At 42.1% G+C, this 24,485-nt stretch overlaps 1 protein-coding gene and 1 long non-coding RNA gene across 16 annotated transcripts in view; both read left to right on the top strand.

Annotated features, from left to right (window-relative positions):
* The first annotated feature begins 495 nt into the window (after positions 1–495).
* Positions 496–13,981, top strand: LOC118164017. Of its 3 annotated transcripts, none has more exons than XR_004749301.1 (3): positions 496–1,238; positions 3,447–3,512; positions 13,028–13,981. It is a non-coding gene; the product is annotated as an uncharacterized LOC118164017 (long non-coding RNA). The 3 variants fall into 3 exon arrangements; XR_004749303.1 differs by lacking the exon at positions 496–1,238 and adding an exon at positions 2,226–2,328; XR_004749302.1 differs by lacking the exons at positions 496–1,238; positions 3,447–3,512 and adding an exon at positions 9,540–10,568.
* A 6,009-nt stretch (positions 13,982–19,990) lies between these two features.
* Positions 19,991–24,485, top strand: part of QKI (QKI, KH domain containing RNA binding) — a 157,808-nt gene continuing 153,313 nt past the window's right edge. For 4 of the 13 annotated variants that reach the window (XM_035323007.1, XM_035323008.1, XM_035323012.1 and 1 more), the window contains exon 1: positions 19,992–20,748. In XM_035323007.1, the coding sequence (XP_035178898.1) occupies positions 20,607–20,748 (142 nt within the window). In that variant the 5' untranslated portion in view covers positions 19,992–20,606. Of the gene's footprint in view, positions 20,749–24,485 lie in introns of all 13 variants that reach the window. The other 9 variants (XR_004749863.1, XM_035323013.1, XM_035323010.1 and 6 more) reach the window with 5 other exon arrangements.

Here is a 24,485-nt window from a genome sequence, read left to right as displayed (position 1 = left end):
AAAGAATTGAGAAATTCAGCACATTTCTCTCTTGTCTGGATGTTCATTTTGACTGGCTATTGGAAAAAAAAAAGAAAAGCCAGTTGTGCGTAAACTCCATCTGTTCTTACGGAGCAGTATGTATGTAGTTGGGAGGAAAACTTACAGGGATATGCGAGCGGTGTTACTGGAAAAACAGAACTGAATATGGTATCAGAATCCCATCTGACGCACAGAGGGGGTGCAATAACTAGAGAGCATTCAGCTTTCTGCAAAAATATTATCAGAATAAATTGATCCTTTAAACGTAATGTATGCCTTGGAAAAGAAAAAGAAAGCTTTAAAAATTATGCTTCCATTTTACAACACTGTGTAATTGAATTATACAAACTACACCTATGCAGATGTTTCGCTGAAATGTTTCTCTTTGTACTCAGCAGAGCAAGGATGCAGACCTTACTGAATAGTGGGGTGAGATGCATGGTGTTAGGAGCTGTTTCAGAGGTGATCGACACATCTTACGTTATTTGTTCCTCTGCTCTGTGATGCACACTTGAAAACTGTATTTTTTTGGGCCTGATGCAGTTTTGCAGACTTGCAGGAGAGTCCTGGTGAAGTCATGTATGTGCCATAAGATCTGAACAGATCTGAAGAATGGGGGAGGAAAGACAGAGAAGGAGAGGAAGCACTGAGCTCTACTTTCCACAAAACAAGGCCTCTGGAAATAAGATGGTGTTGAAATCTCTGCATTTATTGCTATGTGCTTAAAAGGTCCTTTATAGTTCAGGCAAGAACGATTCTTGCCCTGGCAAGCTTACACGCTAATTGAAACCTCTGTATTCTTGTGTCTGCACAACACAGCAAAACAGAGAGCCGCAGCAATGGAAATACTGTGACGTTGCTCAGGTCAAAATGCACATTACAAGAGCATCAGCCAGGAGAAAAAGGTGGATATTACTGTGAGACAATGAGATATGTGGAAAAAGGAGGCTGGTTAGAGCAGCATAGCTTAGGGGGTGCGGCTCAAAAGTAGAAGTCTGGGTAATTTGGGAGGAAAGAAAATATGCAGGAAGCCTGGAAAGACAGGAGCTCTGAGATAAATTAAAGGAGACAGAGCAGACCAACAAAATGAGTAGATTTGATTGTTTGAATGACATGTGTGCAGCTGAGTAACAGGTGAAGGGAATAAGGAGGACATCACAGTCTGAGAGGCTTTAAAGGGATCACCTGAAAGCCAGAGGCAGGAGGAGGTTGAGGAGGTGAGTTGTGGAGAGGGAAGGAGCAAAATAAAGTTGGAGAAAGCTAAGGGTGAGGTGTACCTGTTCTAGAGGCAAGTCTGGCTGTGGGAAGGTGGTGGGTGAGGGGAAGATGAGGGCATGGAAAAAAGAGAACTTGAAAATTGAGATGTGTGCTGTAGGACAGGGGGAGGAAGAGTGGCATTAAAAGATGGAGGGAGTGCGCCTTGTAGGTGAGAGAGCTGGGAACGTGGGAGACATTAGATTGTCTGCCCAATGTAAGATACAGAGGAGTAGCAGAGAATAGAGGGCTACTGCTTCTTCTAATACTATATCCTGATCTATGTACAGTATGTAATAGAGTTCATTTAATAACTCGCTAGTAAGTGGCAGTACAAGGGAAGTGTTCAAATGGAAAGCTGCTGGCCTGGTACAGTCAGCACAGTAGGGGCAAAACAGAGAAAAGACTTGGGGTGTGTACCAGTGTATGGCCTAACACGCACACAAAAAAAGTAACTTTTAGGGAAAAAGTGAGTTAACTTTTTCAGGGACAAATGGTTCCCTGAAGCCCTGGACATGGTGAGCTTTGTGCTGCTTTCTGTGAATGAATGCATTCTTAAAATATCTGAAGTTACAAACTTTCTTTTCCCCAGCACATGCTGTCATGCCCCTGGCATTCTGTTTATCTCATGCTTGCTGTAGCCACTCTGTCCCATTCACACTTAGCATCCTTTGCCACCACCCTCTGAATTCCTCTGGGGTTCAGTTTGTTACTTGTTTGAGTTCTTTACATTTCTCTACTCCCATACTACATTTTTGCTGCTGTTGAGTCTGGGGTACCCTTAAAGCTGTATACTAAACACCTTCCTCCTCCCCCAAGCTCCTGCCCTGTTACACACAGGTGAGCATTTGCCTCCTTGTTCCAGGGAGAGCTTTCTCCTGCAGGTGCTCTGGTGCCCATGGAGCAGCTTGCTGCTTCATTTCTCTCTGCTTCTTGCAATTCATTCTCCTTGTTCTTAGATGCGTCACAGCTTCTGATGAATAGTTGTGTTTTCTGGCAGCAAGAAAAAAAGGCCTACTTCCCATCTGCTGAGACTGAGACTTTCTCTGAAAGGTGGTAAAACCTCAGTGTTTTTAAAATTTTGGAAGAGCTCGCTAGTCTGCTGGGGAGGAGGAAAAACCTCTGCATTCTGATCCTGGGTTATGTTCTCCGTTCACGTTATTTTTCATTTAGCTTTGAGAAATAAAAGCGTCAACCAGTAGTACCTTTTTCTTCCTCCATTTTTTTTTTAAGGAGAGACCAGCAGTGAGCAGTACCTAGGTTGCAGCTCCTCTTTTTGTCTGCCTACCTTCACCAAAGGCCTTTGTGCATTGACTGCTCCCGTGCCCTAGTGGATTGAAGGGAAATGTGCGTGCAGTCTAGCAGTGCATCCAAGTTATTTCAAAGGTGTTTCCCAGTAGGATGTAATGTGACATTCATCCTCCCCTACTACATGTACAGAGACAGCCTGGGGAGTGCCACTGCTCATGCTGCAGCAAGAGTTTTGTTGCATGTCAGTTTCTGTGTGGCTTGGTCAGTAATGCAGCGATATACAAAAATCTCAAATTTTGTCTTTCATGCGAAGTTTGAGCGTCCCAGTTCGTATATGCATGTGTATGTGCTTTTTAAAGTGATTTTGTGCTTTTGATTTTGTTTCTTTAAACAGCTAGTCATGTCATGAAGTACAAAATGCTGAGCTTGAGACTGTATTTGCAGTTAATGATATTGTGAAGCTTTCTTGTGTTTCCAGTTCTGTGTTTCCTATTGCTCTTTATCGTGGACTCTTTTATTTCACCATGTTTAAATATATGATGCAACAGCAAAATTACTACAAATAAAATGCCTTTCAACATCATTTATGAGAGACAATTTTGAAGCCTTTCAAATACTGACATTGGCATTAAAAGTTATGTCTTGTAAAGAAAAAAATATCTTAATCGTTCTTCTGGAAAATGAGGGAGGAAATCCTTGCATCAGTTAATCAAAATGCCCATTGAGGTCAGGTGGGCTTGACTCTTCCCTCTCGTACAGAAAATAGTGTCACCTGGTTTTATGAACCGACTGCAGTGTAAACCCACTGCTGACTTCACATTCGTGTTCTTGCTTCTGACTTACAAGAAACTGGACAACTGTAGCAATCTGCTTGACATCCTGTGACAGGAGAATAACTGAGGCTTTTCACTTTCACGCAGGAAAAATCAGAGCCCACCAATGCTTGGGAAAATGGACAAAATGGAACAGGAATGGTACAGATCCAGGTAAGCACTGGCAGAGGTTAAGCCTGTAGGACTACACATTCTCCTGTTCCTGGTTGGCAAGAACAAAATCTCAGGGGAAAGAGATCTTGTTCGACACCCTGGGGCTTGTTCCTTGAGCAATTATCACATGAGTTGAGCTTTAAGGATCAGATTGCTACTTTATTTCACACCCATTGCTGGCTCTAGACACAAACCCTCCCCGCTAGGCCTTCCTGTGTCTGGGGACATGTTGAGTCCTCTCATCTAGCAGCTCTTTGTTTGTGATAGTTTTTCCTTGTCATTGCTTCCAAAATATAATCAACAAGCTATTGTTCAATACAAAAATCAAATGCTCTGTGTTTAAATTAGAATAGAGACCTGTCTGGGAAGAGACACTGGAAATTTGTTTTTGGTAGTTTCCAACAAAATATAAAAGTAGTGGGATGTTTTTTGGTGGTGTCAGTAGCCAAAAAGGGAGTGCAAGTACTTCTGTGAATAAGTGCAGGAGCCTTACTTGGGATTTCTAAGAACGTACGCTATGTATTGTTTGTTTCACGGTTTCATGAAGTGGCAACCCAGCTGAGAGCTCTCTCAGTTAAGCGGAGCACCATGCTTTTACCAGAGAGCTATGTGAGACAAAGGATCCCATTTCTGACCTCTTGGTTTCTGCTTCATGCAAAGGTAGATCAAAAACAACAACAACAAACAACCCTTCAGATGTTGAGGCCCATCTTCAAATTTATTTTCTAACTCACTGGTGAGAGCTAAAGCATCTAACATATTTTGCTGCTTGTGTAGCCTTCTGTAAACTAACACACCAACACCCAGAAGCTGCTTCTCAAGTTTCAAAACCAATTATTCTAAAAACTAAGCCTTTATTCTGTTTGGCTGAAGCTAAACAAACTTGAAATTCAGCTATTTCTTTGAAAAGAATGGTCTGCTAATTGGTGTTGAGGTTTAAACATTTGAGCTTGTTTATTTCTCCCACTTCCCTAAATTATGTTCCAGAAACATTCCCCTGTTATTACAGTCTATTAAATCAGACTTATCAAAAAGGAAACATTTATTGATATCTTGAGAGATGTGTGCGTCTAATTAAGGTTGTGTTACTGTGCATATTTTATATTAAAGTAAACGTTTCCTGCAATTTGACTTTAATCAAGTCTGAAGGGCCTTAATAAGTGTTTGGCTTTTTTTTTATTATTATTAAATTTTCCCTTGACCAAGGGAAGATACACACTTTCAGTTTGCAGAGTTGCATAATTTACCATCGCTTGAAGGAGTTCTGACACAAACGGTTTTGTATTCAATTCATTTGTTCCTGAAAATGTTGACAGCTAGTACTAAATGGACACTTAGGATGGAGGCGCTGGTAAACCCAGAGGAGGTCTGGAGTATTTGTAGACTTCAGTTTTGAAGTGTAATATGGAGTTACTTCAGCTGTTTCTTGGGTCTCTCACCCAGTTTTACTTGGAACAATAATTACTAGAAGAAAGGAAAAAGGATTTATAGGTTTCTGAATTCCTGGTTTAGAGCTTCTAATTTACAACCTTGCTTTTTGATGTTATCGGTGTGCCAGCTCTCCCTCTGTGCAGTTATTGTTGTCCTTTACCATTTTTGTTACTGTCGTTCTTACTTTGTGTACAGTTACCACTCTTAGAAGGAAATTCAATCTCCAGTGTGCAGTCATTAAAGAACCTGCCCTGTGCTTGCGTTCTGCTTTTCTTGTGCTGTTCCTCAGCTTGGTGATTAGCTTTGTCCTTCATAAATATTTTTTCCATGCTACAATTTAAACGATACAGTATGCAACCTGATCTTAAAAGATAACTTAAGAGTGACAGAAAGAGACTAGCTACTAGTATTTTCATTACAAAACACTGTCAGTTTTGAGTGACGTGCCCTATATGCCTATGTGGAAGTGCGTCCAGATTTTTAGAACAGTAGTTTATGATGCAAGAACAAGTTTTTCTAATGAACTATAACATTTCTGTCAAATAGCTGTGTAATAGCTTGTCATTCTGCTGACAGAATTAAGATAACACAGTAATGCAGCACTCTTTTGCACAGCATATTTTAGTATACTACTGTATATTAATGTGAATGTGCAAATATGCTATATATTTGTGTCACTGTGTGGGGGGCTGAAGAGTTTCTTCTATCAGGCTGTTCTAAACTTTGGCAATTATTTTGCTACTTTCTAATTAGTGTAATGTATAATAACTTTAAAGTGAAGTCCTGACCCTGTAATAGTTCTCATATAATACAGAGATAATTTTTACCAGTGACATCATGTAACCCAAGTAGACATAGATAGGAAGAGGAAGAAAGGAAAAATAGTTATTCCTCACTAATGGGGGACTTAGGGTTAGAACAATTCTGCACTTGCTGAAATTGGCACAGGATTACATCCGTGCTAAGAAATTAAGCAGCACCAGGGAGTATGTCCAAGTGTGGGTGCTGTTCAAGTGCTGGAGCAGCCCTTTGGACAGTTTTCCCCCCAGGCCAACCAGCGCTTCCCCAAAGAATCGCTAGGCACAGTTTGGTAATGCCCACACCGTGTTGGGTGAAAGCTCAACAGTGTGAACGTGGCTAGCCCAGGGTGGCTGGCCTTGCTTTCGCACTTGGATCCTGCTCCTGTTTGTTTCATTTTTTAGAATAGATGCAGCCAGAAAGTCTGTATCAAAAGTTGCCATTGAGTACAGATACCTTTTGTCTCATTCCAGTGCCTTTCCTGGATCATTTCCCTCTTTTATGACGTTATTCTTAAAATCACACTGGTAAAACAACTAAATGTTTAAAAACAAAACAGCACAAAGCAAACAACCCTCTTTATTTTCTTCACATAAACATCCCAAAATGTTAAGCTATTTCTTCTGTTTTCAGCTTTGAGGATGGTTTTAATACTTTCTAAAAGCTGAAAAAGACAAATTACAGAAAGCAAAAGATAACTGATTCAGAAATACTTGCTAAAAGCTCTCAAATTAGATCACGTAATTAGTACTCAACTTATGAGCATTGACATTTGGTGGAAATACATTTATGCAAACAAATTCAGTTCACATGGTTTAGAAACACTAAATGATTTTTAGGAAGGAATGATGCTTGAGGTTTATGTAAGCTTCCTTCATAGGTCTAATTCCTGATATTCAGTAGTTTTTAAAACAAGAATTCTCAAAAATTACCATAGAATATCCCTGACCAACAAATTATCCATGGTAATTGCATAAAAATGGCAGAAATAGAATGGTGGTAAATTATGTTTTGATATAGGGAATACATATTCTTGAAATAACACTACAGGCCCCATATTAGTTGGTTTTGCATTTTTCTTCACGTTTTGCCTGCATTTTCTTTCACCTTTCAAATAACCATTTTGTATTCATAAAGCTTTCAGATTTTGCTGCCAAAAATAACAGGTAAAGAAAACAGTTATCAAACAGAAGTCTGATCTTCTGCCCTGCCCCCTTTACATGGAGAAATAGGAGAAAATAGGGTAAGAAAAATGTGCTTGGAGAGGAAAACTCTCCCAAATTCACAGTCGCTTTGCTAAGCAGGCACTGTTGATATTGGAAGCTGTTTGACCAGAAGAGAAACTCCTCTTGAGGACTTCTGAAGAAATCTGGAGTTAATTCGTGTAAAAGGGAGGACTAATCTGTGTTATTCCACCAGCATCGTGCAGCCTTGGTGTTACAATGCTCACTCCTTAGAGGAGCTCTGTACCAAAACTAATGTATCTTCATGGCTGCAGGTGTGCTCAGGTTCCTTCATCAATTACATCATGAAGGTTAGGTGTCTGAATAACATTTCTAGAAATTAGATTTGCAGGGTGTGCTAACAGAACCATGCTTGTGAGCATGAGCTACGAATCTGGAAACACTTGTACTTATGTACTACTTGAAGATGGGGGGGAAGCACACATCATCTATGGTAACTTGAGAAAACTTGCAGACCTGTTATGCTGATCATCTCAAAGATGAACAAATCCACCCATCTCTCTTTAACGTTAGGAAAAAATGTCTTTAGAGAAACTTGTCTTAGTACATCTTGTGCTAAACCTCTAAGCACTTTGGTAGTCATGGCTTCATCACTTTTTAGGCATTATGTCTGCTAGGAGCTCTAGGTCCATCTATCATTAGCAGAAATTTAAGCATTTGAGTACAAAAAAAATCTGCCAAATCTCACTTTATACACCTAAATCCTTTGTTTAGGCACCAAGGATGAATACTCTAAGGTTGTACATCAAAATCAAAAAAGAAAAATCTTTTTCAGTTCTGTGCCATCCATGGAGGTAATACCTTCCAATCCGTGGGATGATTCTGTTACATTGGTATGGAAACAGCTAGACTTCTCACAGTTTAGGTGGAGTGCCAGATTCCCTTTTAAGTGTTGTGATTCAGCTGTAGAAAGTATCTTTTGGGAAGGAAAAAAGGTAAATTTATGCAGGAATCCATTTGGAAAAATCCCAGCCTAGAGATTCAGCAGCCTCCAGAAAGTACTTTCTTGAAAACACATAGCTGCACCCCACTGCCTTCAGATAAAATGTGGCAACACTTCAGAGTCAGCCTTAGGAAGAAAGGAAGATTGCTCATTTTTAGTGTTTGTCGTGCAGGATGAATGTTGAGAGAGCTTACCTGCAATTTCCTGCACTTTTTTTCCATCCTTAAGTATATTGTAATTTTTGAATTTGACTGAAATTCCTTGGACAATGAAAAACACGCAGAGGTGTGAAGTTAATTCTTCACCTAGTAAACAATTCAGGGGGAATTTCTCCAGCTCTAAATCTTAACCAGTCTGGCAATCCTGACAGCACTGTGTTTGGTCCTTAGAAACAACCCACTCAATGACCTACTTTTTTTCCTAAGAATTACGATTTTGCATTGGGATCTAAATTCTGAATCCATTGTAGGATTCTCTGATTCAGAGAAGTGAGGAAGGCACTCTATCCTTGTTTACTCTTGAAGGAAAATTTCACAAGACAGGAGGTCTTGCCCTTAAGAACCCACTGAATGTGTTACTGGGTTAATTGTGCAACTGTTTTTGTGCACTTTCAGCTTCTAGCAGAGGTTACTCTTAGTCAGTTAGAAATCTGTGGATGCAAATGAGTTTCAGAGGAAGAACACAGGTACCTACTTTCTGTCCTGTCTTCCATATAAACAATGTGAACTAGCTAATATGTAGGCCTCAAGTCCTGTTGGTCTAGACAAGACTCTGGCTCCTCACACCACTCTCTTTCTAAATAATCTCCTGAGAAGCTTGTCTTTAACATCAAAGTGCTGGAAAGGCATTCAGCTGATGGATGAGTGTGTACAATGTCTAGTTTGGGCTTAAGTTACCTTTGCAAATTCTTCATTTTCCTTTGCAAAATTTTTGTTTCACTCAATGCTTGGATATCACAGGCAAAGGCAATGAAAATAGCAAAGTTAATATTTGGAGTTCACATAAACAGTAACTTTAGAATAAATGAAATGCAGATGTTTTATTGGATTTAATTACATATGAAATTGAACAACCCCAAACCGAAGTACAATAAAAACATGAACATATTTATTAGGGCACTGTTTTATCAAATTTAGATAGGCTTATTATAAAAATCAAAACCAGACTAGACAGTCAACTATTATTGCACTTAGAGCTAAGAGTTAACATTCTGCAGTTGCTTCAGTAAGTTTTCAAATAATAGCACAAAAGCACGTTTTAAAATCCTCATGTTCTGGTTTGTGATTGTGAAAGGAAATTGTAGAATTGCTGTCTCACTTCTACAGCAGGGCCTTGTTTACCACAGCTAAGCATGCACCAGAGGGGGAAGAAGGGGCTAACAAAAGGGTAGAGATGATTAAGGGTTGAAAATAAGACTCTTGAAAGTGTGATATTAAAAGAATTATGTCTATTTCAGTTCTAGCATTTTAATGCAATATATTCTTTCATCTGTACAACATAAGTTTAATTTACAATTTTGAGCTATCCATTTTAAAAATAGAATCATATTCTAGTATTTCTTGCTATAGCCTCAGTATACCCTATATTTAATTTAAAAATATCTAGTGTAGTTTCCAGCTCCCCCCAAGTTTCATAATATCTAAACCTCCTCCTAAATAAAGCAACTAAAATAATCAAAACCATAGCAGAAAGCTTCATTTAATCATTTGACTTGTAACCCTGATTACTTACCTGCACCTTGTATCATACAAAAAAAATGCATGGTTATTGCTCCTGACATTAAAGGAAACTGTACAGCATTGAACCTTTGCCTTTTTGTTACTGGAAACACAAATCCAGTTTTTTTTTTTTTTTGACAAGCATTCATTTTTCAATTAACATGTTTTATTTCAAATTTATTCTCAGTTGAAATGAGTTACATTTGCAGCTGAGGAAAGCAAAGATGAAACTTAATTCTTTTCTTTTGTGCTCAGCTGTACAATTTATTTTTCTCCTGGCAACAGATTTTAAATCTCTTTGCCTTTTTTTTTTTTTTTTTTTATGGGAAATTTTTATTAAATGCCCACACTAGGGCTGACAACGTTTTTTGTGTTTTTTTTTTTTTTTTTTTCCTTTTGCCTGGTTTCTGTGTCTGTGTGTGCAGGCATGCATTCATTAACGTAATTCCTCAACATTCAACAAGAGTGCATCATAAACCAGAGGAAAAAAGCCTCATAAATATTTAGATCCTCCATCTACTTTCCAAAACTAAAGTGAGAGAGTATTTAGTGAGGACTTGGTTTGAGTTAATCTGCATATGAACTGAAAGGGGGTACAAAAGGATGAAAAGGTGGTGGAAACTAGCATACAAACCCTGTTGTCTCCAGGGGGGCATTCATCTTGTTCTTGTCAATACAATCTCAGTCTTACTGCTTGGCTGTTTTCTGCGCATGGCCCAACAGGCTGGCTTTGCTAAGGCAGTGTTGCAGAGGATGTGAGAGCCTTCTTCCTAATTTTGTTCTATCATGTAATTTTTCCAGAGGAGAAGCTTTAAAACACTTCATGTTTCGGAAGAAGATGGAGAAATCTCTCCAAACACTTCTCTACTTGTTTGTGGTCCACACTGACATAGGAACTTCCCTTTTTTGAGTACAGAGACAGGTATGTCATACGAAAAGCGATTTTAGGTAAGTTGACAATTAATGACAAGCAATGGGATAACATTCTAGTTTAAGGCATATTATATTTGCACATAGAGCTACCCAATTGTACAATTTGGACTTACTGTTGTGTACGTTTATATATGAAACTCCACTAACAAACAACACCATCAAAAAATCAAAATTACAGATGTTAACAACAACAACAACAACAACAACTTTTTTGTAATTGTACAGTGACCTAAGTGTTTAGGTTGGAAGGCACTCCTTGAAATCCCCTAGTCCAACCCCACACAGGGAATTCAGCAATTATTTTAGATTTTTACATTTCAAAAATGAGGGAATATGTATTTAGAAAATATTTTATGAACTGAGATCAAATTGATTTTGAAAGATTACCACTTACTACATATGATCATTGATGACATGCAACTGTTGTGCATAAATATCCTTGCTTCATTTTAGCTGAAAAGGACAACTGAAGTCTGCAATAAGACATGAATAACAATTTCACGCATAACAAAATTCTTGATCATGAACAGCCAAATGACAGCAGTTTCTTGGCTCTTGTGAGGAAAAAGTATGAAATAATGTAAGTAACTCTTTCATCAGCTTCTACATCTAGTGTCTGAAGATAAAACAAGAGACTGACATCAATACTGTATGCAAAACTGGTCATTTTAGTCATATTGGTACGGTTCACTTATCTTACTAATTGCTACCTACTATTTTGCATGTGCAATAACTAGTTATCAAATTAATCTTCATATTTCAGTCTCCTAATTAAATGAAGTTCTCAACCTGCTCTTTTTTTTTTTTTTTTTTGAGAGGGTTTTACCAGACCTCCTCAGAACCCTATTGCTGAAGCAAAATTGTGAGCATATCGACATAACATCTCAGGTATGGGCCTGAGCATACATTTCCATGACTCCCTTACTAATCACCTGTGGTCAATCTGACACAGAGCTCTACTTTGACAAATATCTCCAGTGGTACCAAGATCTGTCTGTAGCCAGAGGGATGAGTGACTTCACTAACCTGTAAGACAGGTGTGTACAAACTTCAGAAGGGGACAAAAGATCAGGTACACCTCTAATTAAAATCAGATGGATGACTATAAATAGACTACATGGGAGGAAAACCAAAGTGGAGATGTATGCATTTGAATTGACTTGCTAAAACTTTTTTTCTGGCATGAAATTTGGCCATGTAAAGCAAGTAGAAAATTTCTGGAGATGGGGAAATTCTTTAAGTCCAGTAGTGCCTCCTCTTCTCCTCTAAAAGAGAAGCAAGTGGTCTGCAAGCTTCCCAAGTAACAGAGACTTTCCAGACCTTGCTAGGGTGGGTAAAAGGAAGGCTGCCTATTTTGGATCACCTAACAACCTGGTTTATTGCTGACTTTCTTTAATCAAAATAAAATTATGAAAATTCAAGATAACTTTTTCCTGCCTTGCCTTGAGCAGTGTTTTCTTTATAGTCCCTGACACAACCTGTTGTCTTTTAAGCACATTGTTACACAACACCAAATATTTGTTAATACATAAAACAGTATTGTTACACAAACTGGATAGTGGAGTATGTTCTCTGGGATACCTGCCTTTGCATGATCAGGATGCAGAGGGGAGGGCTAAAAACCTGAGAGAATTATCACATCTGTTCTGTAAAAACAAAACCCTGTAATCACTAACTGTAATAACCTTTCTTTTCCTAGTTTAACAGATTAGGTAAACACCCAAAAGGTAAAGAAAGCCGCCTGTGAAACTTTCAAATATATTTTAATCAATACAGTACCATAAAAGATAATGTTAACATTTCAGTGATCATCTTATTTACAAATGATACAATGAATTCCATAACTTGCAACTGCTTATTAGAGAAAGTGGCCTTAACTTTCCTAAGTTACAAGAAAAGTTGTAATGTATGTACATGGAAATTTCTCGTGTTCTAGTTGAACAGAAAATCTACATGTGAACTGGATCTGCTCAAGTCATCTGAATATACACAGAAGACGTTATGTTTTCTTGTACTTCAGTTATAATCAGAGAGCAAACACAAAACATTTCAAACTAAAAATAACAAAAAATATAAGAATCTGAGAGATGGTTAGAATGGTAAAATATAATTTCCAAACGTATCAAATTTATCTTCAATAACTTTAGTTTCTTTAATCAGACCACTATGTTTAAATTTAGACAATTACTCAACTTTGTATAACATCTACTGTGCCCCTACACCATTAATTAATTTTTCAGCTTACTTCCTCACCCCCTTACTCCGTGGTCTGTCCTACACAATGGATGTTTTGAATGTAAAATACTAATACACTTCTGAAAGCCAGAAGTAGGGAATGACTGCATTTGGAGTAATTTAGTTCTTGTCAAAATCCTGAACTCAAGCTCCTGCTCAGACTATTTGAAGAGGAAAAGTCATTAATAGAAAAATGTTTTTGTCTGCTTACAGTGAGATTCAGATGCCTATACAAGAGCTTGCAGCAGCTGTTCCAGATGCCCTTTAAGGTGTCAGAGACAGCCAGACAGAGTGGGCTGATGTGATGAAGTGACCTGGAGATCTGAGCAGGTACCAAACGGGATACCAGAAGGCAACTGAATCCTACCCTCCATAGCGTTCATAGTCTCCTAACAAAGAATTACTGTAATTCAGCAGTAAACTCAAATAATAATGAGATTATTAGTATTAGCTAAGTAAGATTGTACAATTGTGTGTAAGTGACTGTAGCTCCAAATGGGCTCCAGTGACAGTCAAGCAAGGACTTACGATGCACCAGTCTACAGCTGCCAAGGAAGATAACATGAGCCTTAGAATGCCTCCTGTTTCTGTGAGGAGATGCCAAATCCACCCAAGTCATAGTGGCACTGCTATAACAGGTTTTCATCCTTGCATCTCAAAGTACTTTACTACAATGTGTTTCACAGCTTCTGAAGAGTAGAAAACAGTGAAATGGGGTATGCTGTAACTACTGCTAGCAACTGTATTCCAGGAGAGACCTCCCATGCTCAGCAGAAAGACAATGGGTAGGAGGAACAAAGGGGAGAGAATGCCATCTGCAAATAAAACACAGTTTAGACTTCCAACAGTGTAAGAAAACTATTCAAAATGTGAGACTGAACACCATCTCTGCTGTTTCCTTCTAGAGAAAAGGCACTAACACCCATAAGCAGATAAAGCAGACAACAAGCTTCTGAATATACTGTAGCATGGAAGCAAAGTGGTCTTTGTGAGGGAGATTGATGACCGCTGGGCCCTGTCCTTTGCTTTGGAGAACCGCTGCTGAACAAGTCTCATCTCCAGACACTTTTCAGGTTCATAATGCTCAGTTCCCTTCCTTCCACGCAGCTCTGTAACTCCAGATGCTTCTCTTATTTTTGCCACCATTAGATAATAACAAAGAACTTATGAAAAATAAAGATTTGGAATATGTAAAGGATTGAGTTGAAAAAAGATTTGAAAAAAGATTTTTAGTAATATGTAATAGTCATATGTAAGATTTTCGATATGTCAGATTAATTGATTATATTTTATTAGATGGCTCAGCCAATACAAATGATTCTTGCTCATTACCGAAAGGTTTGAAAGTGCAACATTTTATTATACTTCATGTGGATGTTTTCTGTCCAGTTAAGTATAAGCTCCTTGGGTAAGCACTGCTGCTCTTCATGTACTGAACATTAAGAAACATAAGCAACATCTCACTGGCAATCCTTCAGTGCAAGTCAATCAATACACATATACATTCATATTTCAGACATGGTAAAAGGAAAAATTAACTTAATGTATCAATTGCTTTTTAAGCTCTACTTGCTTTTAGTAGTAATTGAGATGAATGAATAATTTAAATCTATTTACAAAGTTAAGGCTGAAAGCATTTCATTTATATTCAACAAAACCCAATATACTATGGCATTTTACCAAAAAATGGTGCACCTGAGAAAGACTTCTCAGTTTCTTGAGTTGACAGCTCCTCGCTACTGTTGTTGTCAAAATACATCTGCACATTTTTTTTTAATTCTATAGTGAATGTGGAAATATTTCTCATTACAGTGAAAAAAATATGCTTGAGCATATATATCTCTTGTGCAGAACTATGTCTTTCAGCATTGTATTTTTAGTTACACATAGCAAATAAAAAAGCTGCTGATGGCACTACCGTAGTAGTAGACCACATCACTTGATTAAAATGCAGAATGCTGTCCTGGATAGGTTGAAGGTAGATAGTGTAAATCAGATGGTAGAAGACAAACCGGTACATCTGAAGTAAACAATATCTCTTAATATTCTTAATTTCTGGATATCCTCATATCGTAGTCTTTTTTACAGCACATGTTGACTCAGATGACACACATCTAGCAGTGGTCAATTCAGTGCCTCCACAGGCTCCAAGCAGCACACATGTAGTGCTACTCCCACCCCTGCAATTGGTGGCACTGGCTGATGGCCCCACTGTGTCCGTACCTGAGTTCTCTGGCAGGGACAGGCCAGAGGCCAACTGAAGTTCTCACCTATACAAACCCAGGGCTGTTTAGCTAAGGTAGTAATTTTTTGACTGCACAAATGGAAAACATGCTATCTGAACCTATAGAACCATGAGACTGGAACCATTAGAAGTGTGCATGCTGAATTTCAAGAGGTTTTGACTCTTTTTAATGAACTAGTAAGAGTATTGATTACCCATGATCCAAGAGTAAAATGCACAACAGTACAAGCGGTTGTAAATTACAAGATGTAGCAAAGTTTATGAGCTTAGAGGTAAAACATGCCTTTTGACTATGCATGATTCAAATATATTCTGTGAAAAATTGTCTTTTTCCCCAATGGCTTTTAAATTTAAGTAACAGTATGAGCAAGAGACAAAGTAGGGAAATACGCACTATGACAAAGTAGGGAAATTTTATTTATAATATCTCAGTTTAGTTTTCTCTCCCTAATTTCTGGCCAACTTTTCTGTTTTCTGAGATAGCTTTTCCTTCTTTCCCTCCTTCTCACTGTTTTCTGCCTTTTTCAGCCACGTTACACTAAGAGTGGCCTATGAGGCACCATTATTTTCATCTCATTCTGAAGAGTGTGAAATGAAACCCATCTAAGCCCTGTTTTCAATGCATGGAGATTTCTCAGGTGCCTAGCAGAGGTATCACCAGCTCTAGGTACAACAGATACCTTTGCTCATCACTAGAACGCTACCTTTTCTGAAGAAAAGTCCACGTAGCAGTACATAAAGAAACAGCACGTACAGGCATTACAGATCAATGGAAATTATCTACTTAGAGAAAAATATAATAGATTATCTATGGTAATTGATCTATGGAATACTGATGCAATACATCCTACAATATAATGATATATCTTTTCTACACATCAAATAGTCATGGTTGAAGCCCAACACAGAGATACCCATGCCTTCATGAAGAGTTAAAGTATTTTATGAAACAGGATTTAGGCCTATCCATCCTACCTGCATGAAGAACTCAAGGCACATGGAATATACCTTACCAAAAACAAAACAACAACAACAAAAAAACAGATTTAGGTCAAAGGTGGAAAATACCTTTGTTGTTGTTGTTGTTTTTAGTTTTAGCATGTCCAGTTCTCCCCAACTTAATGATTTCATAATTAATAGACAAGCACAGGAACGGAGAGAATGCAGCTCTTCCTACTCTTGCATAAGTGCAGTAATCACAAATCTCTCTCCTTCTGGCTCCTTTATTCCATCCTGAGGAATGGCCAGTTCCAAGAAGAGAGATGCTGTGGGTTGTCTCGCCCTTCTCACACAGCTGTTGTGCTGCCTGGAGTACCTTACACCTAGAAGACACAAAACAAATTCCTTCCAGACTAAGGTATGCTTAAAACCCATTATCTTCTACTTCTTCGGCAATCAGTCAACGTTGATAGTGAACAAAAATTAGGCATTATCTCTTCTGAGGTTATGCACAGCAATCAGAAACAGAAGTACCTGTGTTCTGATCTGACGATGTTTAATGGTTGAAGTCTGTCCTAGGATTTAAACACAAGTGAAGACATCTTTTCAACTCACTGCTGTGTCAGGAAAACATTCAAGCTGGAACTAAGCATCCAATTATTCAGACAGGATACACCTACCATACAGGGTAGACAGGTAAGAGTTAGCATTAGTATTTAAAGAACCCGAGGTGGTCATTGGAACAATTTTTTTCTCTAATTACTCTCCCCCCCCTTTTTTTGTTTAACTATGAATTGTATGCTTTCTACTTATTACTTTGAAGCTCTACTGTGATTTCTGTTGGAAAGTTAGCTGTCAGTTTGGCTTAATGTCAAAGGAAACAGGTTTTAAGGAGTTGTGAGGCATCATATAATTCAAATATTGTTGATGTTCCTGGAAGTTTTTGGTCTGGCTCTAGACCATACTGTGTTCATCTGTTAGTCACCTTCTAGAGATGAATGAATTCCAGGTGTTCATCTAGTGGCCATGTCTGCTGCATCACAGTTACAGCAGCTACAGTCTTGTCCACCATGCACGAATCACAAACAATCCCAAGGCAGTATTTTTCCTCAGGTGACTGTAAATGGGTAAGTGAATAATCTCTTCTTTCCCTAAAGAAGGGTACTATGGCACATTGTTACCCTCCTGTTGTAGGCGGTTTCAGAAGGCTGGTGACATCCAAGTGTATGTGCCTATGACTAAGTCAACAGAGATGCTGGAAGCAATTGTGAATGCTTTAACTAAAAGAATGTTTCTCAGTAGCCATCAGCCTTCAGGTCTCCTCTTTCCCCAGCTGCTATCAGATATGAACATTATAGCAGTAATTAAATTTGCTTTTTACGATCAGCGCAAGGCTTTTACTGCCATATACAGAGGCTGCTGCTGGCATTATCATATTTTTTTCTTATTTCAAGATTAGATTAATGCAATAAAACTTCACCTTTAAAAAAACACCTGTTGGAGAATACTACAGGTTATGAGATCCAAGAAGGGCTACCTAGATAAAAACACAGGTGTTAGAGATAAGGACTTCTACTTGTGTTCAGACCAAAGTTAAGGTGTTGGCTAGTTACCTCAAGAACCATCAGTGGCCACGGGACCTGTTTACCTTGAAATAAACAAACCAAAACAACAACATCCCCTCCCCCCTGTTTTTTCCTCCATGGGAAAGCTCCAAAGTTCAATACAGTGCAAGGGAATTTCTACTTCCTGCTGTCAGTCTTGATGGTAGCTACACCTTCTCACAGCTCTTTAGCTAGAACCAATTCAGCTTTCATGTCCCATGTGCTCTTAAGGCCCTCTTTCCTGGGACACAGAAGTGTGGGAATGTGAAGGAAGAAAGAACACAAGGCATGCAGAGGGGGTTTTTAGGTAGGTTTTTTGTTGATTTTACGATATACTTGATGAAGAAATAAGTCTTTGTGATTTTTTTTAATTTAAAACTAACAGTGCTTTATCTACATGTTGTCACACTGTTCAGCTTTTCCAATGGCATCTTTCCAATGCTTTAAGCTCAGACTTGAAGTATACATGGAAAAACAAAGGATGAGATTTTTTTCCCTAGGTAGTTTATGCTTAATTACACAGGCAGCCTCAACACGTCGTTTTCCCTCAATTTTTGTACTCTCCAGACTAGGTAAACAATTCAGATTAACACATGGCAAAACAGAGCTTGAATCCTGCACTGTAATGCATGAATGCAATACTGCCAGTGCTGCTGGCATCCAACATCCTATTCTCCAGTAGATAAATGCAAAATAGCTTACCATAAGCTATACTATTCTCATTAGCTGGCAGGTCAATTAGTAGTTACTGCACAATAGCTTGTGCTGGTATTTTCTTACCTTGTATCGTGTGCTTGCTTTATCTGCTCGTATCCAAGCAGTGGAAGCACTTTATGTGCAGGAGGTAATAATGAAGCGGTATGGGAACAGCTGCACCAAATCTGCTGAAAAAAGTCTCCATATGCTATTTTTACTGTGAGAATTGGCAGTCCAGAACAATAATTCTGACATTACCTAAGTTCATCTAATTTTAAGATGAAAGCCTGCTGTCTGACCGATGTCTTTAATCAAACTGAAGGATTCAGTAACATGTTTTCTCTGTGTTTAAGAAGAGCGTTCAGTCACTGGTCAAAAACAAGCTGATAAACGACTACAAAAAAATGCAACAACTTCCAGACTGATTTATGAAAAACATAAGAGGATGACAGCCTGACAGGATGACAGGCATGAGGCGTGGTTTTGTGCATCACTGTTTTAAAACAAGAGAGGAATTGAGGAAATATCATTATTAAATAGGAACAGTATTGCTTCATCATCTGTAGCCATGCAGCAGCATGCTTTGGGCATGCTATTGAGGGAGTAACAATCTATAGTAAAAAAATAAAAATAAAAATCATGTTTGTAGCATTGTTATGCTTTTTGATAATATATTTTTTCCTGAATGCAGTTTTAAGAAAGGTGATGGATGCAGCAAACATGACTTATCTTACATAAACCATTAAATTTTACTTACGTAAACCAAACCCTGAAATTAAACACGTTATCTTGTCCCAATAAAGACTTTAAGGATCCAGCCGACAGCAGGAGGAATGCGACCATCCGAGGCATTTCTGCCGCTTCGCGCACCACGCTCCCTGCGTTTTTGTCACCGCATGCCCTGACAAGCGCACACCGGAGCTCGACGACACCCGGCACAGCCTCGCACCCTGCCTGACCGAAAGCTCCCAAAGCCTCCGGGCACCGCCTCCCCATCCCCGCACCGACGGCTCCCAGCGACCCAAGGGCGGCCTCACCGCACAGCCCGGTAACGGCCAAACGGCCGCACCGCCCGCGCGCGGCGTCCGTTAAACGGCCGCGCCCCCCCCGTACCTGAGCCCCGCGCCGCTCCCCTCTCGCGCCGCGCGGCCGCTTTAAGGGTTACACGGCGGCGGCGCATGCGCGGCGCAGCCACTTTTTTTTTTTCCCTCCCCCCTCCCCTCCCGGTTCCCCCCCCCCAGCGCCGGGCGCACGCGCGGCTGCCGGGGGCTCTCCCCGCCCTCCCCCCCTCCCTCCTCGGGGGCCGCGCACGTGACCCCGCGGAGCGCGCCCCGCCGCGCGGAGACTTTGTTTAGAAGAGGGGCGCGCGCGCGGTCCCGAAAGGGGGCGTGGCCGGGGGGGGACCCGTTCCCGCCCCGGCAGCCGCCGGTTGGCTCCGCCAAGCGGCGCTGCTGCCGCCGCCGCCTAACGGCCGCCGCGGCCCCGCCCCCCCCCCCGGGGGCCCCCCCCCCCCCCCCGTGCCCCCGCCCCCCCGGTGCCCCCGCCCCCTCCGCTCCCTCCCCTCCTGCTGCCGCCGCTGCCAGCGCAGCCTGAACTGAAGCGAACTCGGGAGCGAACTGGGGAGAAGTGAGGAGGCGGCGGCGGGGCTGACGCGCACCAGCCACAGGCGGCGGCGGCGGCGGGAGGGCGGGGAGGACGACGACGAAGAGGACTCGCCCGGCGGCGGCGGCGGCAGCAGCGGCGGAGAGACCCCGGCGGCGGCGGCGGCGGCTCCTCCTGGAAAGCGGCGGCCGCGGCAGCCCGCCCCGCTCGTCCCCTCCCTCCCTCCTCCCGCCCTCCCCCGCCGCGGAGCCGGGGGGCAGCGCCGAGGAGCGGAGCCGGGCGGAGCGGCAGGAGGAGGAGGAGGAGGAGGAGGAGGGGGGGACGCAGCCCGGGCCGCGCCGGCCGAGGGCGCACGGAGCGGCGGCACCGACAGCGGCAGCAGCAGCGGCAGGAGGCGGCGGCGGCGGCGGGGCCCCGCGCCCGGGGAGGAGCGCGCAGCCCGCGGCGGGCTTCCCAGCGAGTTTCCTCTTTTTTTCTCCGCTCTCCCCCCGCGGCGGCGGCTGAGCGTCGGCCCCCGGCGGCGAGCCGTCCTCCTCCTCCTCCTCCTCCTCCTTCCTCGCGGGAGCTCCCCTGCCCGCCCCCTCCCCTCCCCCGCGCTCCCTGCCGGCCCGCCCGCACCCCGCCGGGCGCCCCGTGCCGCCGCCGCCGCCTCGCTCGGCGGAGCTGCTGCGGGCGCCCGCCCTCCGCGCGCCGGCCGCCGTGGAATATGGTTGGGGAAATGGAAACCAAGGAGAAGCCGAAGCCGAGCCCCGATTACCTGATGCAGCTGATGAACGACAAGAAGCTGATGAGCAGCCTCCCCAACTTCTGCGGGATCTTCAACCACCTCGAGCGGCTGCTGGACGAAGGTAAAGCCCCCGCCGGCCCTCGCCCCCTGCCCGCGCCCCCCGCCGCCGCCCCGCTCGCTGCCTCCCTCCCTGCCGGGAGCCCAAAACAAAGGGGAAGTGCGGCTCTGCCCGCCCTCGGCGCTCCCCGCGGTTGTTCTTTTTGAAAAATACGTTTTATTTATTTTCTTATTATTTTATTTCTTTCTCCGGCCTCCCGCCCGGGGAAGGGTGACCGCCGCGTGGAGGGGAGGGAGCGAGGAGAGGCGCTGAGGAATGCGCGGGGGGGGAGGAGGAGGAGGAGGAGGAGGAAGGCTCCCAGGCCCCGGGGGCCCCCCCCCCCCCCCCCGCGCCACCCCACCCCGGGCGGCCGAGAAGTAGTTGTAGTTGGCTCACGTCGCCGGCAGATCCCCTCCCGGCCGCACTTCGTGCGGAAACTTCCCTCGGAAGGCTCCTACGTGGGACTTTTTTTTTTAATTTCGGGGCACGCCGAGCTGCGAAGAGGCCCCCACCCGCTCCTGCCAGGCCCCTGCTTTTTGGGGCCGGGGGGTGGCGGCTCTGCCGGCTCGCCCTGTGTCCCACGGGGCCTCCCAGCGCGGCAGCAGACCTGCCGTGCCGAAATCAGGCTCTGCGCTTGGGCTTAGTTACTCCAAGTTTTGCCTTGTGGTCTGGTCTTTTTTGTTAAAAGCCTTCCCCTTTCTTCCCACTTTAAACGTAGGCTGTCTGGAGAGTTAGACGTGTTTAACCACCTCTGGTAGTCTCGCAAAATACACTAAAACCAGAGAGTATTTATACGGCTCCAACTTCTCGAGGTCCTCAGCGTGAAAGGCTGAATTTCGAGACCTGGAGCCAGGGCTCCCGTCCGCAGACATATTCCTCCTCCTCGGTAACGAGAAGTTTGGGAAGTTGCTGACCTCGGAAGATGGAAGAGCTGGTTATATTTGGTAGAGCGACTCCCCGCCCTCTCCCGAGACTGTTAAAGCGAGATAGTGGCTGTAGTACAACAAAAAATAGCGTATCGAGAAAATGCTGCCGTCTGAAATAAATGAGAGAGGAGTACAAAAAACAAACCAAGCAACAAGGCGGTGAAGAATTACGAAAAATGGACTCTGGGAAGTGATACAATGGGAGATTGTTTTTTTTTTTCTTTTTTTTTTTGAGAATTTTAGTAGGTGTGAATCCATAGCTGAGCAAATATGGATGTGAAAAGTAAAACAACTTAGGATTTGTGTTCTTGGTCTCCATAGGAAATAAATGACCTCTTCAGAATAATTAGAGTTATAGTAAATACCAAGATCCAAGTTGACAGAGAAGACTTTTCCCCCCTCCCCCCCAAGCAAGCATTTCAGGGGCTTGACGTTGGTTTTTTGAATTCCTCAATCTCTTCAGCTTTGTATGTTTGACCAGAGGAGGCCTGAAACTTTTTTTTTTGTCAGAGGACAAAAGAGAGAAAAACATTTCCCATATGAAAAGGACACCGAAAAAGGAATGTCTGAAATCCTTGCATCTGTTGAGATTATTTTTTTTAATACCGAAAGCCCTGGAAACCTGTTTTGTGAAGTGTTAGAATTCCAAAATGAGGGCCGTGGAGACTCCTGCTGAAAAAGTTGTTGAAGGGTGGTGCTGAAGCTCCTCTTCACACTCTTCTCAAAAAAGAAACCAAAATCTACGTTCCTAAATAGTCTCAGGAAGAATTCTGCTGTCCCTTTAAGCTTCTTTGCTTTTCCTGTTTACGTTGGCAGTGGGGTGGAAGTATTGTGGAGGCAGAAAACTTTTTGGAATGTTGAAAAAAAAAATGTTTCATGCAAATCCGTCCAATTGCCGCAGGACGGCGAGGTCCGGGCACTAGGGGGCGGCAGTTGTTTTGTCGAGACACGAGGCCGGCCTCTGCGCACCACGGCGAGCTGGAGCGGTGAAATTAACTCGCCTGGTAGCAGGCACCAAAGAACGACAAATGTTTGCGGATCTGTGCGGATTTCTCCGTTTGCATGGGCTTGTACCTCCCAGATGCGCATAGGCCGCGTTACGTAGGTGGGATAGTCCATAGGGATGAACAACTGAGAAGTCAGAGCAACTGCTGTTCTGCGAGACACCTATCCTGGCTGCCAGCGGGGCACGGCGTAAAGTAGCCTCAGCTCGATGCTGCGTTGACATTCTCCAGAAGAGTTTTGTGTCACGGTTCAGAGCACTGACGTAGAAGTGTGACATTCAATATTTTCATCAGGGGTTTCACGGTGCTCCTGAGAACACACAGGATTAGGGGCAGGTGTCTGTGTGCGTTGGTTGTACCTGTGCACAAAGTTAGTGGTCGTGTTCTCCTCACTCCCAGTCTGGTTTTTGCTGCTTCTTGTTCAACGTCTTGTGCCTTTGGGTGTTTTTCTTTCTTTTCACTCACTGTCTGACCATCTTCCTGGAGATTCTGTCTGTGCTTAGAAGTGTAATATTTCTAGGTAACTGTCAGACTGCGAGCCTTGGTATTCCATTTTCAACTGGTCTAACTGAAGAAGTAGTGTCACAGCCCTAGGAATTCAGCCAAATGTAGCTTCTCTACAGGAATGAGAGGTTTTAGAATTTATTAATTCTTTTACATGTCCCCATTTAAAAACAAAAATCAAATAGGCTTCTGCATTGATTACTTCTTGTAACTGTAGGCAACAAGAAATAGAAACGGACCCGGCAATTTAAAGAACTTCACACCTAATCCGGTTAGACCTCAGAAAGTGTATCTCATTTTTGGCCAGTTCCTGTGCTCTCCGTGTTACCCAAAACACATTTTTCTTTCTGAACTCTATCCTAATGTTTGATCTTTGAAAGTCATAGTGCTTAATTTAGTAGGATGGTCTCTGCCTTACAGCATTTGTTTTGAAGATCGGCTTAAATGTGAGAGGTACATGGAGGAAACTTTTTTTAATGAACTACTTGAGAATAAAATATGAAAGTCGCAGATCTGTTTAGGTTACAGATATTTTTGCATATGTGTGCTTTCAACTTCTTATGTGTAAATAAGGCTTTTGTGGATTAACAAGGATGTTTAAAGTGCACATCATAATAACTAGGAAGCTGGATTGTTTTTATCAGACTAGTGCAAACCTGTGGGAAGAGAGGGCTTTTCCTGAATGTGGAATAGGCTGTATTTCCTGTAATTGTTTGCACCATCAAGTGTGACATGATTTTTTTGTGCTTCAGCTTCTTAGATACTACCTTTAATGATTCTAACTTTGATTTTTTTTTTTTTTTGCCAACTTAGATAGATCAGTGGTCCCCAATGTGGAAAATGAATCCATTGTATCATTTTTTCTTACACTGAGTTTTTAAAAATAAATTAGATGTTTTGAACTCTAATTGCATTTTGACCTATTGTAATTAGCGTGTTACCTTGGTTTTATTCTTTGAGCAGATTTTGAACAAAGATGCCTAAATTATGAAATGAGACCCGAGTAGTGTAGTTCTTATGTTTAAGTGCCTGGTTTTCTCGAACCTACGGCTGGTCAGAACGTTGTTCTTGGTTGGGACGGACACAGATTGAATCTGTGGCCTTGACTTTTAACAAAAGGTTTTGACATAGCCTTTATCGGGAATTCATTCTTCCTCTTTAAATAACACCTCAAAAACTTCTGTGTTCCTGTCAGACCCGCATTGAAGGCGACTCAAAAGTTGCCTTCGTTTGAACGCGAGTTAAGCTGTGCATCTAGCTCTTGGGGATGGATCTGATTTAATGGCAGATAGACGGCTTGTTCTCAAATAGCAGTTCCAACCAAACA

The sequence above is a fragment of the Oxyura jamaicensis genome, chromosome 3, assembly GCF_011077185.1.
Source record: "Oxyura jamaicensis isolate SHBP4307 breed ruddy duck chromosome 3, BPBGC_Ojam_1.0, whole genome shotgun sequence".
Classification (NCBI taxonomy): domain Eukaryota; kingdom Metazoa; phylum Chordata; class Aves; order Anseriformes; family Anatidae; genus Oxyura; species Oxyura jamaicensis.
This window is presented reverse-complemented; position numbering and strand designations above follow the sequence as displayed.